General features: G+C 46.2%; 2 protein-coding genes across 3 annotated transcripts in view; one reads left to right on the plus strand and one right to left on the minus strand.

Annotated features, from left to right (window-relative positions):
• LOC139228903 (putative oxidoreductase YteT) overlaps positions 1-17,333 on the plus strand; it is a 285,946-nt gene that overhangs the window by 102,216 nt on the left and 166,397 nt on the right. For both annotated transcript variants that reach the window (XM_070860400.1, XM_070860401.1), the window contains 4 exons: positions 2,515-2,599; positions 4,378-4,451; positions 6,443-6,502; positions 15,053-15,160. In XM_070860400.1, the coding sequence (XP_070716501.1) occupies positions 2,515-2,599; positions 4,378-4,451; positions 6,443-6,502; positions 15,053-15,160 (327 nt within the window). The remainder of the gene's footprint in view (positions 1-2,514; positions 2,600-4,377; positions 4,452-6,442; positions 6,503-15,052; positions 15,161-17,333) is intronic.
• On the minus strand, positions 11,991-13,677 carry LOC139229365 (RNA-binding protein 3-like). The gene is made up of 2 exons (XM_070861064.1): positions 13,645-13,677; positions 11,991-12,443 (listed from the first exon to the last, which is right to left on the minus strand). Exons 1-2 carry the CDS (start codon positions 13,675-13,677, stop codon positions 11,991-11,993), a joined length of 486 nt encoding a protein of 161 aa, XP_070717165.1.

Genomic DNA, 17,333 nt, shown 5'->3' on the forward strand with positions numbered 1-17,333 from the left:
TGACGACCTGAGTGAGGTCGTTCAGCTTCTTACGACATTGTGTCGCAGTTAGAACATAAGAACATAAGAAATAGGAACAGGAGTAGGCCATATGGCCCTTCAAGCCTGCTCCGCCATTCAATAAGATCATGGCTGATCTGATCATGGACTCCGCCCCACTTCCCCGCCCGCTCCCCATAACCCCTTATCCCCTTATTGTTTAAGAAACTGTCTATTTCTGTTTTAAATTTATTCAATGTCCCAGCTTCTACAGCTCACTGAGGCAGCGAATTCCACAGATTTACAAACCTCTGAGAGAATAAATTTCTCCTCATCTTTGTTTTAAGTGGGCGACCCCATATTCTGAGATCATGCCCTCTAGTTCTAGTCTCCCCCATCAGTGGAAACATCCTCTCTGCATTCACCTTGTCAAGCCCCCTCATAATCTTATACGCTTCAATAAGATCACCTCTCATTCTTCTGAATTCCAATGAGTAGAGGCCCAACCTACTCAACTTTTCCTCATAAGTCAACCCCCATATCCCCGGAATCAGCCTAGTGAACCTTCTCTGAACTGCCTCCAAAGCAAGTATATCTTTTCATAAATATGAAACCAAAACTGCACGCAGTAGTCCAGGTGTGCCTCACCAATATCTTATATAGCTGTAGCAAGATGTCCCTGTACTTATACTCCATCCCCTTTGCAATAAAGGTCAAGATACGATTGGCCTTCCTGATCACTTGCTATACCTGCATACTATCGTTTTGCATTTCATGCACAAGTACTCCCAGGTCCCGCTGTACTGCGGCACTTTGCAATCTTTCTCCATTTAAATAATAACTTGCTCTTTGATTTTTTCTGCCAAACTGCATGACCTCACACTTTCCAACATTATACTCCATTTGCCAAATTTTTGCCCACTCACTTAGCCTATGTCCTTTTGCAGATTTTGTGTGTCCTCCTCACACATTGCTTTTCCTCCCATCTTTGTATCATCAGCAAACTTAGCTACGTTACACTCAGTCCCTTCTTCCAAGTCATTAATATAGATTGTAAATAGTTGGGGTCCCAGCACTGATCCCTGCGGCACCCCACTAGTTACTGGTTGCCAACCAGAGAATGAATCATTTACCCGACTCTCTGTTTTCTGTTAGTTAGCCAATCCTCTATCCATGCTAATATATTACCTCCAACCCCGTGAACTTTTATCTTGTGCAGTAACCTTTTATGTTACACCCTGTCAAATCAAATGCCTTCTGGAAGTCCAAATACACCACATCCACTGGTTCCCCTTTATCCACTCTGTTCGTTACATCCTCAAAGAACTCCAACAAATTTGTCAAACATGACTTCCCCTTCATAAATCCATGCTGACTCTGCCTGACCAAATTTTGCTTTGCCAAATGTCCTGCCACAGCTTCTTTAATAATGGACGCAGATGTTAGGCTAACTGGTCTTATAGTTTCCTGTTTTTGTCTGCCTCCTTTTTTAAATAGGGGCGTTACATTTGCAGTTTTCCAATCTGCTGGGACCTCCCCAGAATCCAAGGAATTTTGGTAAATTACAACTAATGCATCCACAATCCCTGCCGCTACTTCTCTTAAGACTCTAGGATGCAAGCCATCAGGTCCAGGGGATTTATCTGCCTTTAGTCCCATTATCTTACTGAGTACCACCTCCTTAGTGATTGTGATTGTGTTAAGTTCCTCCCCCGCTATAGCCCCTTGGCTATCCACTGTTGGAATATTGTTAGCGTCCTCTCCCGTAAAGACTGATACAAAATATTTGTTCAGAGTTTCTGCCATCTCCATATTCCCCATTACTAATTCCCCGGGCAACCATGCTCCATGCCGCCATGCGCTGTGCCACCTCCCTCCACATACGTCTGAAAACTCTAGACGGTGGCCTCCTGCCACTCTGGCTGCAGGACATCCGTTTGCCTCTCCACAGCCTCCATCAAAGCCTCCAGGGTCGCCGTAGTGGGCACGCTGGTGACCTTCAGCCTCAGCTATGTTGCTGCTCTGACCAGACTGCGATGGTGAAACTGCGCCAGTGCAGTCATCTTACCTCCTCCTTAAGAAGAGGCTGGCGCTGAAATGTCTTAACAACCATCGTCTCATCCACATTCGCTCTGGGAATTTAGCGCAAGGATTTTCAGCTTCACCACCCTCAGAGAATTGTGCAACGACTGATTTACCAATCCATTTCCCTTTTGGAGCGCTGAAACCAAATTTCGCGACAGATGGCATTAACTTTCACAAGGCACTATACTTACTGCCTCAAAATGGGCGATACCAAATTTCTAGCTGTTCATTTCCCAAATTTGCTTGCATATTCCTTCCTCCACCTCCCTTCCACTATCCCCATTCTTTTGATTGACCCTTTTTTAAATCTTTTATCTCTATCCACATAATTTCTATTTCTGTCTTACCGATGGCTGCGTTACTTTTTTCTACTGTCATTGTGTTATCTCTAACATTTGTTGCTACGACATTTTTCTGAACTAATCTATTGTTATATTACTTGTGTTCCAGGTTGTGGGAGTAGCAGATTGCCGCTTAATTGCCAGACAGAATTTGCAGATGAAGTACTCAGTGAATGATCGCAATGTATTTGATGGTGAGTGGCTTTGGTTGGCCACTTTCGTTGCAATATGACTGTTAACGTTTAATCAAAGTGATCTGCTTAATTGTATTAAACTGTGAAGTACATACAGCAAAACTTTGTTAATTCCAAATTAGAAAAAAACAGAGCTATACTTTATTTATTTCTACATTATCAAAATACATATATTGCTAACAAATATAAATGTTTGATGTATAGTACATCTGGAGCATAAGATAAATGTTCAGAATCTGAATCTAGACAGCAAGGATCAGGTATAGGACCAACTGATTTCTCTGCCTTCCTGCCACAGTACCACCACCACAATCAGACCTATACAGGATGACAGTACTGAGACTGCAGCAACAAGAAGATTGTGATATCCAGAAAAGGAGAGAAAGAACCTAGTTTTGACCACCTCTTCCCATCATCCACCCTCCTATTACTGGCCTATCAGCTGTGGGTTCATTTAGAGCCATTTTAATGAAATTGATTTGAAATCTTCAGGGGACTTTTGCCTCATTTAACAGTAGCACCCACCTCCAGCAGAAATACAGTCACAGAGGGAAACATAGAAACATAGAAAATAGGTGCAGGAGTAGGCCATTCAGCCCTTTGAGCCTGCACCACCATTCAATACGGTCATGGCTGATTGTTCACCTCAGTACCCCTTTCCTGCTTTCTCTCCATACCCCTTGATCCCTTTAGCCGTAAGGGCCATATCTAACTCTCTCTTGAATATATCCAATGAACTGGCATCAACAACTCTCTGTGGTAGGGAATTCCACAGGTTAACAACTCTCTGAGTGAAGAAGTTTCTCCTCATCTCAGTCCTAAATGGCTTATCCCTTATCCTTAGACTATGTCCTCTGGTTCTGGACTTCCCCATCATTGGGAACATTCTTCCTGCATCTAACCTGTCCAGTCCCGTCAGAATTTTATATATGTTTCTATGAGATCTCCTCTCATCCTTCAAAACTCCAGTGAATACAGGCCCAGTCGATCCAGTATCTCCTCATATGTCAGTCCTGCCATCCCGGGAATCAGTCTGGTGAACCTTCGCTGCACTTGCTCAATAGCAAGAACGTCCTTCCTCAGATTAGGAGATCAAAACTGAACGCAATATTCCAGGTGAGACCTCGCCAAAGCCCTGTACAACTGCAATAAGACCTCCCTGCTCCTAGACTCAAATCCCCTAGCTACGAAGGCCTGTGCGTCAACAAGCTGTGGGTCAGGTTCATTCGATGAGTAGATGGATAAGGCCGTAAGTAACTGGCTGACCAAGAACAGGAAGGTACCATGTTCAATCCATGCTGAGTTAGTTGACCTCAACTTGGACAGTGGGTATTGAAGTTGGCCTCAGTGCCCCTGGCATAGGGAGAAAAAAACCAAAATCCTGCTTCTGACCACTATCCAGTTCCTCTTGTTGGAAAATGCATTTGTGGGTGAAGACAGATTCAGGATTGGCAAAAATGCCATCACAGTTAAATAGCCTGCCAACAGTCTTTTAGCCTTGTACGTGAGGAATGACTACTTGAGGTAGTTACTAAAGGGCACTTGGTGCCTGTGGCACTGTATCCCAGGAAGAAGCAGCATCTTCCAAAGAGGAGTAGAAGCAAAGAAAATTGGTAAAAGAGGGAGGCAAAAATAAAACATGTTGTGGATCAAGATGCAGTGCATGAATTCACATAAAGCTCGTTTACTATTTCTTAAAGGCAGAGGATAGTTAATCAGACCTGATTCTCATCAATACTTTTTGTTGAATAACCCTTGATTTTTTTTGTTACTGGCAGATTGGAAGGGAGCTGCAGCTCGGGAGAGGTTTGCGGATGCTGTGATCATAGCAACTCCAGACAGACTGCACAAGGTACACAGGCAAGGTCATTTCCATGTTTAATGTAAATTGGCACAGGGCACAAATCAAACCAATAAGATGGCAGGAGGAGTAAAGAACAGCATGAGGTCATAGTGGCTATGAGAAACCTTTATAATGTTAGGGTTCACAAATATTCCAAATTAAACCAGCAATCTAACGATGGGTGAAATTGGTTATCTTCCCATCTTCCACCCACCTATTGCTGGTCTATCAGCTGTGGATGAATTTAGAGCCATTTTAATGAAATTGTTTTCAGGGGACTTTTGCTCATTTAACACTAGCACCCACCTCCACCAGAAATACAGTCGCGGAGCGAAATCCAGGCCTGTGTGTCAACAAGCTGCGGATCAGGTTCATTCAATGCATAGACGGATAAGGCCGTCCTTAACCATTTGGCCAGTAAGAAGTTGCATCAAAATAATGCTGCAAATTGAATTTATCTGAATAATTATAGTAATGTGATTACAATGTATAGATTTTATAAGTGAGAATAATGGGGATAGCTGGGAGTGAATTGTTATTTGAACATTCAAAACAGATCAGAACTACCCGATGTAGCACTAACCCATATAGATTAGAGTACCCCAAGGTACAATGCCCAGTCTACGCTGAGTTAGCTGATCTGAGCCAGGGTTTAATTGGGTGATAATTTTGATCTATGCTTCCCTGGGTGAGGGAGGGGAGAAATCACCAGGTAATCCTGTTATTCAGCAACACCTGCAGGAAAATATGCAAGCCTGCATGTTGAGAGAGGATCAAATAACTAGTTGACATTCATTATCTCAGTTTTGTTAAAATAGCAGAGAGAAGAATGTGTGAAGTGTTTCCATAATAATAGTACTTTAAATAAAAGCATTAAATCAACTCTTACACGGCAATAATCTTGGTCAATTCTACAAAATATAGAGGTAGATTTTCTAATTTGGCAGGATGGGCTTTGTACCTCTCTTTCTCGGAGTGTGCTGACATCAGCAGATCTTCTGGCGTCAGGTTCATTTCCATAAGTGATATTTGCACCACTCCCTGGGTTGTGTGCTTCAGATGTATGTGTGTGTTGGGATGTGTATGTGTGTATTGGGGAGGTGGGGGTGTGGTGGGCAGAATGACTGCAGCACTTTCCTTAGCATTGTGTGGCTAGCAGGATCAGTTGAAGATTACATTTTCTTGCCTAATTCTATTGACCACTCAGGGTAGGCAGCCCTTTAAAATGCAACCCAGGAATACTCCAATATTCCTGATGCCAAGCACTACTAAGATGTTCATGACAGAAAATCCATTGGATGGCATTTCTCCATCATTCATGTCTAGTTTGTATATGCCTTACCAAATATGGGTGCATGCGATGGACAACCGCCGTCACTACTGGCGGGAAATCCTGGAAGTTGTGGCAGATGCCAAGGAACCAGTGGAACGGCTTGATTCGTGTGGCCATTATTCACATGGGCCTAGCCAATCAGTACTAGGTACTAGGAAGCTATTTTCAGCTCAGTGGGGTATCACCTGATGTTCGCATGTATACAATTCTAGCAAGAGTCACTGAGTAGTACTCAGGGTAATGACCCCTGGTAAATTTTCCCTTTCTAAACCTTGACTACTGAGACCATATGTAGCATCCGTACTGTAAACCTGCCGGAGATGAGCTAACTACATTCAGAACAGGAATCATACTTGGCCTATATGGCTCAGTTACTCATTGTCTTAGCCAGCTGAGCTATCGGGAAGATTAAATGTCTGTGCATTAATGGCAATATGAGTTTGGAGTGTCAGTGCCCATATCTGGAATAGGTTGAATTCTCTGTGTTGATGACAGAATGATATTAGATTGTGTTTTTATTTTCCTGCATTGTCCTCTATGTCTCAACCCTTTAAGTGTTCACTTGATGCAGTTAGTGTCTTGTAAATTAAAGTTTATTAAATGAAACCTGTTAATGTCAGTAACAGACAGTTTCTTATTTGCTGAAATATATCATTTAAATCTGCAGGACCCAGCAGTGGCATTTGCAAAGAAAGGCTACCACATCCTGCTGGAGAAACCCATGGCAGTAGGTCTTCACTATCTTATTACTGCAGCCGCGGGTTTATGATGCAGCAAAATATAGTTGTACCAGCTATAGAGAGCACATATAGCAGTTTTATATGCCCAATCTCAATCCAAATCTGAATGTATATATACATAGAGAATTTCAAAGTGATGGGATTGTGTCAATCATTGGTACATTAGCTGGATGTAGATACCCTCCTTCTGTGGTTTCCACATAGTGAATTCCTGATCTCGGCCAAGTGGAAACCAGGTGCCTCTGCATGGAGAGAAAGAGAACATCAAAGAGAGAGAGTCAACTCAAGTCACTACTGTGCACCTCCCCGCAGGGAACCGAAGGGCAGTTTTGCAGAGAACTAGGGCAGGTATCACCCTTGTCTTTATAGTTGGGTTATGATACATGTTGTAAAGAGACTCAAAGTAGAGATAAAATGAATAAAAGTTAGTAACATAGGATTATCCAAGAGGTTTTTACAACAGTGACTACACTTCAAAAGTACTTAATTGGCTGTAAAGCGCTTTGAGAAGTCCGGTGGTCGTGAAAGGCCCTGTATAAATGCAAGTCTTCTTTCTTTCTTTGGATATTTAAAAAAAACAGGAGACTAAGGAACAATCCGGTTTCAAGAGAGTGGTTTGATTTGGAGAAGCAAGTTATTGGGAGCCCTGGCCCCAATCCCAAGCATTGATTTGAGTTCTGCTTAACTGATTGTTCAAAGTAGTGAGAACAGCCCATGATCCACAAGTGAGTCTATCAACAAACAATATCATCCACAAAAAGCAGCATGACAAATCTTTCAGAAATTCCCAAAACAAGCTATCCAATGCAATGTCGTACAATGTCATCCAACACATCTTCATAAATGGATATGTTAGGGGATGGGTGATATTGGGCAGCTGTAGTATCCAGTTTCTTCATGAAGGCCGTATTAGACACTAAGTCAAAAGCCTAATGAAGATTGCTGAAAGTAATATAAGTGGCTTTCCATGAGTCTTGTGACAGTCCACAATTTCATATGAAGCACAACCTGCTCTATACATTCCTTGCAAGAACGAAATGCAGCCTGTCCCTTACTGATTATTTCATGGGCCTCCAAAGCATCCAATATATGTGCTGCAACAGCCAGAAGAGCGAGTAACATCAGTGAAATTCCTCCGTAGTTTTTGAGCTCACTAGGATCCTTCATGTGGATAGAAAGCACAACTGTCTGGGCGTGTGTGCCCTTCAGGCAGAGTTCTATTCATCAGCCTCGGCTGGCCCAAGGTGAATTGGTGCTTCTGGCTCTCGTCCCCAAGACCATTGACATTTCCTCCACATCAGCTGCCTACAGTAACTTTACGAAATTCAGCATGAATGTTGTCTTAAGCCTGTTGTCTTATCATTAGCTTGGTGATAGTGTAGAAACCACTTCCTCCCATTCAACTAGCACACTGCACAGGTTATTTCAACAAATTAATCCTTATTATGGCCTGTTGGGTCAGATGCCAATTTAATAAAGTGCTCCTTCTAGACATCACACAGGATTATTGAGGATATCACACAGCTTAGCTGGAGAGCACCAGACTTAACAGTAATTGGCAATAGTCCAGAGGAACCCTTTTGGCAATGATTGACGATAGAGTTTATTAAATAGAAATATTCTTTAGGCTGATTTTTGTGAAATTGCATGCTCTTGCAGATGAACACAATCCACTGATCCCACTTCATTTCCCAAATGACCCTCCTGACCTCACCATCCACTGCTTTGAAATCTACCTTTGCAGCATCTCTTGATTGCTTTGAAGAAGTTTCAAGAACCGCTTTAAAAGTCCTCTTCTTCCCTCTGTAGTTATCTTAACTGGATCCTGGATGAGCAGCTACCAGGCTCTAACTTAAATTTGTTTATGACGTCAGCTGTAGAGGCAGGAAAATGATTGGCTGCATCATTTGCCATCAAGTCCACCCAATCAGCAGTCAGACAGAACCAGACACTGGCTTTGTGGCTAGAAGTATCCTTACAGCTGAACACTTTGACCCCATTACTCATCTCACAGAGATCATCAACCACTCTGTTCTTTATTATCGAAGTGCCTGAGGAGTCAGCTTGTTGGGACGTGACACTAAATGAAAAAAGGCGGAGAGGGAGAGTGGAAATCCCCTTAAAAGAATAAATTACTGGAGGCATGTTTATTCGTTGAGTCAAAGCATGACGGATGAAGTCCACCCCAGACCACCTACACATCTGAGCACAGCCCGAGTCCATCCAGTATTTTATATACATGCTATCCAATTTGTATAACTCGGATGCTTGTTCATTGTGTGTCCTCTGAAACACCATAATGTTTATTCCATAGAATGTTTTGTTTGGGCTCTGGTGTAAAATGAACTGTATTATTATATATATATTTTTACTTTAATTAATTTGACTTAGTTGGAGATAAAACATTTGCTTCTAGTGAATAAAGTGACATTTTTTTTAAATTGGGGTGCTCTATGGTTTTGTTTTTATTCCTAAAGTAATCCTAACTTGTTAAAACAAAACAAGCCTCTGTTTCTATTAAATTACTGAGGCAGCGGTGCCTGACTGGATTCTGCCATGCTAAACACAGTCACGTGGTTGACTGACAGATCTAAAGCTAAACAAACGGACCTAAAAAAAGGGAAGCAGATGGGTAGGAGTCACCTAGTCCATCCTCACATATTCCCTCGTGGCTAGCTCAAGGGAAGAGTAGAATAAAACCTGGTACAAGCAGTCTGTACACCATCTGGAGAAGGGAGGGAACACCTAAATAAGGCAGTAAAAAAAACTCACAATAGGGGTAAGAACATGAAGGATTTTATTTTTTAAGCGAATTTAAAACTTTGCAGCAGACGAGTGGGATGAATGGGAATAATTTTGCCAAGCTCCACTTCCAGCACAGAACCTTCCTAGCAGCAAGCATTGGTTGGAAAACTGAGCTCCAGCTCCACTATAGCGCTGGTTTATGATGATGGTTGCACTAGAGCAGCACCTGACAAAATGATCCCCTATGAATATTTGGTCTAGAACCCGCAAATATTTTTATCAGGCGAATACATTTTTTTTGATGATGGCATTGAGTTAACAGAAATTACTGCAGTTGGTGTTTGCACAAAATGTTTGGGATTGGCTCTTTGATCCCCAGTTTTTATGTATTACGAGCATGTCTCTGTGGTGTTGCTCTTGGTAAGGTGGCTGATAAGCTGTTTTATAAGAACAGGAATGTTGTATACAATGTATTGTTCAACTGTTTAGGTGAAACTGTGTACAACTAGACATGTCCTTTTAAGACCACAAGGTGTAATCCCTGTAAATAGGCACATCCTGAGATCAGTTAGTGTAATTATTTCTCTAGCTTGGCAGCTGCTTGTAAATACCTAGCTGATAATCAAGATTAGAAAAACTGACATGAAATGACTGGCTTTCTCTTTTTCTCAAGCTATTGGCAGATTGATGTGTGACTTCTGAAGTTTGAACTTCCCGTCTGATATGTGAGGGGGAGAAACTGAAGCAAGATACACACACATTAGTCTCGGCTAATTTAGAATTTTTCAGGTCGAACAGGGTTAGAAGGTGGGGCATAATTGAAGCAGTGGTGAGTGGGGAGGTGTAAGGGGAGGACTAAGAGGAAAATAGGAGGGGTGAGGAGGGTTAAGGGAAGAGGAGTGAGTAGGGAGAACAGTGGATGCGGAGGGAGAAGGCAGTGGAGGAAGAGGTACAGAATTGGAAGAGGGAGCTAGGAGAATGGACACAAAGATGATGTGGGAGAAAGTGAATTCAGATAAGCTGGAGTAAGGGGATGGAACAGCTAGACAATGGAGAAGGAGAAATACCAGTGGAGGGTGACATGTAATTGGGAAATGCAGTCAATGAAAGTTACTGAACAATGGAAAATGAAGCAGGGTATGGGTAGCCTGTCGGGCAACTGCAGCCAGTGGAGGATTGGAAGGGAAAGGATTGGCAACCCATGGTTGTGTTGGAACAGGAAATGCAGCCAGTGGGGGAAAGAGAAAGATGTCAAAATCTTGTTTATCAGAAGGGAGAGAGGGGGCTGTCCCGGCTGCCTGAGGGAGCTCATTCTGTGCCCGTTGTAATGTATGCATCCGTGAGTATGCTCACAGGTATGTAGAGCTGTTGCTTTGTGAGTGACTTAGCCAGTCACGTGATATGCACTAGACTCAATAAAACCTTAGTCAGTTGGGTCTAGGTCATCCACAATGAGGTACACAGTTGTGAGCCTAGTGGATGAACTGGTAATGTACAGTGTGATTTGTGATGTATGTAGCACTTAAATCACTGACTCCACACGGTCTGGTGTTGTAGTAACTGCTGTGACCTTGGTCCTTTATTGTGTAACTCCAGAGTGCCTCTCAGGTGTGGTGGGCAGCCTTTTATACTCTGTCTTGCAGGTACTTTCAGGTCTCCCACCACAGCGCCCTCTGTGGCGCACCATTGTACTTATACATTTAATGTACCTGGACAATACATAACATCTCACTCCCCCACCCCCCCCCCCAGTTCCAAAAGCCATTGCCGGTAACCTCGGCCTTGTTCGTCCTGGTTGATTTGTGAGTGTGAGTCCATGACCATCCACTTCCCTCTTCTCCCCCATGTGGAGATTATGCTTGCGATCCGGTGCAAGCATGTGGGATTTGCAGTCCTTACATGGGTGATGAAGTACACGAGCATAACCTCCAACAGAAAGCAGGTATACATAGACAGTACATTTATATGATACATATAATATGTGGTACAGATGTTATGTGAAAAGGTTGCAGGCACATTGAACAGTTATGTAATCCCAGCTCCTCTGGGTGAGGTACGGTAGCGGTATACTGCCCCTTTTTGCCCAAGGTAATGGGCTGCCCTGAGACCAGCTATCGCAACTAGTGCGTTGCCTCTGTTCTCAGAAAGTAGTCGCCTTAGCGGCTCATCTGCAGCTGCTGAACCATTGCATGAATCACATAAATCGAAAACCCATTAGTCCATTAGTCATGTTTGTCACGGATCCATTAACACTTTTACTTGTACCTCGTAGTCTTAACTCTTTTTGTAATTCATATCCATTATTTTAAACACAGTAACCATTCAGCATTGAAATATTAACTCTTATCATAAATCCGTCATCATACAAATCACATTGCTTATTTAGACTCGCTCTTGCCTTACAAAAGTCTCTTTGTGGGGACCGCCAACGGTGTAAGGCCCTTTTAAGACTCCCGGTTGCATTTCCCTTTTAAGACGCCATCTTGTGGTTCCCACGAGGCTTCCACTGGGCGCTGCCATTTTAGTTGCTCTGCTTGCCTTTCTCTGCAGAGCTTTGCTGCCACGAGGCTCACCACCATCTTGAGCTCGCTGGCATGACGATTTGCTCTCTTCGTGTAGTTGTGGATGGAGTTTAAAAAAGGAATAGAAGGAATAAAGAAGAAAGAAAGAAGAAAAACGGCCAAGAACAATTTGATCTTGAATCTGGCAGAAGTGGTTCTTTGGATTCGATCAGTTATAGTCCCTGTGAGAGCGGCCTCCGTAATTGCTGCCATATCCGCCGCTCTGGTTCTTGTACCCGCCCGAGTAGCTGTCACGTTCTCCCAAGTCATACCGGCCGGTACCGTAGCCTCTGCTGCCGCTGTAGCCTCCGCTCCTGTCGTTGTCCCAGCAACTGCCGCCTCTCCTCCGGCCGCCGTAGCCGCCTCTCCTGCGGACGCTGTAGCCGCCATCACCGCCCGACTTTTTCTCCGCGTGAGCCCCCCGGATTTGCCGGCCATCAATGGATTTCCCGTTCATCGCCTGCAGCGCGCCGCCGGCTCGCACTTCAGCGATCGGCCCGTAGTTAAAAAACTGCTCTTCCAGGGTCTGCTCGTCTGTGTTTGGATTTAGACTTCCGATGAACTGCTTCTTTCTCCTCCAGCTCAGTCGGCGCTGCTCTTTGGGAACCCGGGGGACAGCGGTCTGTGGAGGAATGAAGTCTTCCCAGCTCTCACGGACCTTCCCCATCCATCTCCTGCCGAGTAACGTCGGCCCATCGCCTGCAATGACCCACAAAGGTAAACCGTGCGTCTCACCACCTTGAGATACCTGCACATCCGTTCTGCCAAGAACAGGTATCAGTTCCTTGGTGTAGGTGCGCAGCTTCGCCGTGACCGGGACCAGCTTGGGTCGTGCAGCTGGGTTGACCCACAGTTTATCAAAAGTTTCCTGACTCATCAACGACGGACCCGATCCAGTGTCCACTTCCATACTCACTGGGACTCCGTTAATCTTGACTTCCATAATCACTGGGGCCGAATCGTCGGTACACGTAAACAGTCCAAACGCCTCATCTTCTTCTGCCTGCTCCTCGCTGGATGATGGATCCTCTACCATCTCCTCAGCCACACGATGAGTCAGGTTTATTTTGCACATACTCTGAAGGTGGCCTTTCGTGTGGCAGGTGTTGCACGTATACACCGCAAACCTGCACCTGTGAGCCCCATGGCTTCCTCCGCAGCGCCAGCATGGTGCTGCTCGATTAGCCCCCCTCGGCAGACTCTGAGTTCCAGGACCCCGAGGTCCGTGCTCTCTGCCCTGGGCAGAGCCACGTTCTACAGTTTTGTCCGTGGCGGGCGCTATCCTATGGACAGTGCCTGCCGGGTTCGAGACTGTGTGGATCATCTGCTTGGTGCTGCAAGTCGAGGTCATAAATGCTCGGCTGATGGTGATGGCTTGCTTCAGGGTGACTGTAGGTTCAGTGGATAGCAGCTTGTGAAGGAGACCCTCGTGGCCAATCCCCAGAACAAAAATGTCTCGCAACGCCTCGTCAAGGTGTGTGCCAAAATCACACGGCGCCGCAAGTCTCCTGAGGTCCGCAGCATATTTGGTGACATCCTGGCCCTCAGGTCTGCAGTGATGGTAGAATTTGTGCCTGGCCATGAGGATGCTCTCCTTCGGTTTCAGTTGGTCACGAATGAGTCGATCAGCTCTTCATATGACTTGTCCCTGGCGCTCGCGGGTGCCAGCAAATCTCTGACGAGACAGTAAACCTTATCGCCACAACTGGAAAGCAATATCGCCTTAACGCTTCTCTCTCAGTGCGTCCGTGCCCCCCCGTCGGGTCGTTTGCTGTAAAGTAGTACTTGAGCCTTTCCGTAACGGCCTCCCAATTATTGCCCACCGTAAAATCCTTTAACGAGCCCAGAGTAGCCATGGTTGAGTGAAGCTCATCAGTGTCCTCGTCGCCAATGTGATGTATGTAGCACTTAAATCACTGACTCCACACAGTCTGGTGTTGTAGTAACTGCTGTGACCTTAGTCCTTTATTGTGTAACTCCAGAGTGCCTCTCAGGTGTGGTGGGCAGCCTTTTATACTCTGTCTTGCAGGTACTTTCAGGTCTCCCACCACAGCGCCCTCTGTGGCGCACCATTGTACTTATACATTTAATGTACCTGGACAATACATAACATGATTGTTAAACCTTTGTTAATAAACCAGCTAGTTCTTAATAGAAATGTGTTGCTATGAATTGTTAAGCAAAGACCCATGAAGAAAATACATTACACTCGTAGCCCGCTGGACAAGTGCTCATGAGGCCCGGTCCTGAAAAAGGACTGGGTCTCCCGTTGGGACTATTAGTCGGTTGGCTGGACTAAGTCTGCTCGGGGTGTAAAGCTACCCCTTTAAATTTGAATTATATGCAATTTCATCTCCTACCAGTGTGGAACAAGCAGTTTGCATCTAGAATGGTGGATCATTATGCAAATAAGGATAGATGAAAAAAATTCCTCCTTAATAGCACTTAGGATTCTTGCAAATGTTAAAGCAGTGCAAATAGAGTGGTAAATTGCTCCCACTGTTTTTACCTTAAAACATTAAGCTGGCCCTTAAATGAGCCAGGTGACCTGGCCTCAACTATCTTTTCTGACAACTTGTTCTAGCTATTAATCATTGTGTAAAAATTACTTCCTGAAGTCTGTCCCAAATGTGCTATTCAGACCCCTGGACCTCTTGTTCTATTGCCCTGGTATATTGGCAAATATTGTTTAAGACTTACGGCCTCTATTGCATTAGGTATGTTATATACCTCTATAATATCCGTCTAACACATCTCTTTTCAAAGCTTATAATGCCACATGGTATATTTTTAGCACTCATCTTAACTTTTATTTTTACAAAATTATTTCCAGTTCTCAGAAGGTTCTGTGCATTTAAGCTACATCAGCTGTTTGCCTTGATTCAGAAATTGTAGAACATGCCTTAATAACCAACAAATATTCCCTTAGTAATCTTGCCATCACGAATGAACAGGAAACTTAAACTAAGCAATTAAAACACTCTACACTCACAGATATGATTACAGTTATAGAATCAATGGTTCTTTTCTGCTTTGAGATAACAACACAGTGCTTACGCCACCCACCATATCTGGTGCTATCACCTTAATCTGCAGTAAATTCACCTCACATCATTTGCCAGCTTTTATTCCCCTCCCTTCCTACACACCTGATTGTTCTTAAGATGCTGACTCCTGTTGGAGTACAGTTTTCCAAATGACTCAGCTGATTTTTTTTGCTCTGTTAACCAGGTGACTGAAGATGATTGTAAGGAGATCGTTGCGGTGTGCAAGGAGAACAATGTGATCCTTTCGGTCTGCCATGTGCTGAGATACTCCCCAGTGATTTTAAAAATAAGGGTAAGTTTACTTGAAAGCTGAATTCTGATACACTTTTATGTGTGGGAATGTCAAAGACCAGATCTTGTAGCAATTGTCGACCAGATAAAAGTCAACATCTGGTTTTCCTTTTTCGCTTGCTGATGCAAAATCAACTGTAAATACACCCATGTACTAAAGCTGAAAGTCTAATATTCCTACTGGATGCAGTGTAGTAAGCAAGTTTAAATGATGAGCTGGGGATGGGGGTGTGAGCAGCATAGTGGCCTTTCACCTCTGTTACAAGGGTCCAAAGCCAGCCCAGATGGGATCGAAGTACCTTCTGTCTGCTGGCTATAAAGGTCCTATTTGAAGAGTTTGAGTGCCCAGTTTTTCAACATCAGCAACCTCAGTGAGGTTATAAGATGTATTTTGTGAGAAATGCCACACATACAGCAGAGGGTGTTCTTCCGAGGCTGGAGTAGAGTACAAGAACATTACTCTGCATCTAACCTGTGAAGTGCCTAATCTGGGAGTGTTTGATGCTGACACAGGGGCGTCGATTAAAACTTGGCCAAATTGGCGGTAACGGCCTCTAAATGGGGAAAGTAGACATACCACTCTTTTAATACAGTGTAACTATTTGTACTGCACTTTTTTTGACAGACATTAACCCCATCCCCCTGTCAAGCTCTGTTCTCCCACCCATCCCTCCCCCGAATCATTCCCTCCATGTGGTGCCGAGAAGCAGCACCTGAGGTCCAAGGCTCTGCTGAGGCCCCGACTCTCTTCGCCTGCTCAGGCCCCGGCCCTGACTCTCCCCCCGCCCTCCCAGGAATATCTAACCACCACCCCCCCGACTCTCTCCCCCCATCGCGACTCTCTCCTCCCCGACTCACTCCCCCCTGACTCTCTTCCCCCCCCGACTCTCATCCGCCCCTCCCCCCGACTCTCTCCCCCCACCCCGACTCTCTCCCCCCACCCCGTCTCTCTTCCCCCCTGACTCTCTCCTCCCGCCCCGCCGACTCTCTCCGCCCCCGACTCTCACCCCCCCCGACTCTCACTCCCCCCCCCGACTCTCACTCCCCCCCCCGACTCTCACTCCCCCCCGACTCTCTCCCCCCCCCGACTCTTCCCCCCCCGACTCTCTTCCCCCCCGACGACTCCCTCCCCCGACTCTTCCCCCCCCGACTCTCTTCCCCCCCGACGACTCCCTCCCCCGCTGACTCTCCCCCTGACTATCTCCCCCCGACTCACTCCCCTCGACTCTCTCTCCCCCCTCCCCCCGATTCTCTCTCCCCCCTCCCCCCGACTCTCTCTCTCCCACCCGTGACTCTCCCCCCACCCCGACTCTCTCTCCTCCCCGACTCTCTCTCCTCCCCGACACTCTCTCCTCCCCGACTCTCTCCCCACCTCCCCACCCCCTCAACTCTTCCCCCCTGATTCTACCCCCGACTCTCCTCCCCTTCGACTCTTCCCCCCCGACTCTCTTTCCCCCCCCGACTCTCTCCCCCCCGACTCTCTTTCCCCCCCCGACTCTCTTTCCCCCCCCGACTCTCTCCCCCCCGACTCTCTTTCCCCCCCCGACTCTCTCCCCCCCGACTCTCTTTCCCCGTCGACTCTCTTTCCCCCGACTCTCTCTCCTCCCCACTCTCTCTCCCAGAGTTCCCCCAACTCGACTCTTCCCTCCCTCGACTCTTCCCTCCCTTGACTCTTCCCTCCCTCAACTCTCTGCACCCCCAACTCTCTTTCCCCCCCCTCGACTTCCCCCCCCGCCGACTCTCTCCACCCCCTACCCTCTCAACTCTCCCTCCGACTCTCCTCCCCCTCGACTCATCCCCCCCTCGACCTTTCCCTCCTCGACTCTTCCCCCCCTCGACTCTTTCCACCCTCTCGACTCTTCCACCCCGACTCTCTCTCCCCCCCGACTCACTCTCCCCCCCCGACTCTCTCTCCCCCCCCCGACTCTCTTTCCCCCCCCCGACTCTCTCTCCCCCCCGACTCTCTCTCCCCCCCGACTCTCTCTCCCCCCCCCCGACTCTCTTTCCCCCCCCCCGACTCTCTCTCCCCCCCCGACTCTCTCTCCCCCCCCGACTCTCTCTCCCCCCCCGACTCTCTTTCCCCCCCCCGACTCTCTCCCCCCCCCCCCGACTCTCTTTCCCCCCCCCGACTCTCTCTCCCCCCCCCGACTCTCTTTCCCCCCCCCGACTCTCTC

Source organism: Pristiophorus japonicus, chromosome 18 (genome assembly GCF_044704955.1).
Source record: "Pristiophorus japonicus isolate sPriJap1 chromosome 18, sPriJap1.hap1, whole genome shotgun sequence".
NCBI lineage: Eukaryota > Metazoa > Chordata > Chondrichthyes > Pristiophoridae > Pristiophorus > Pristiophorus japonicus.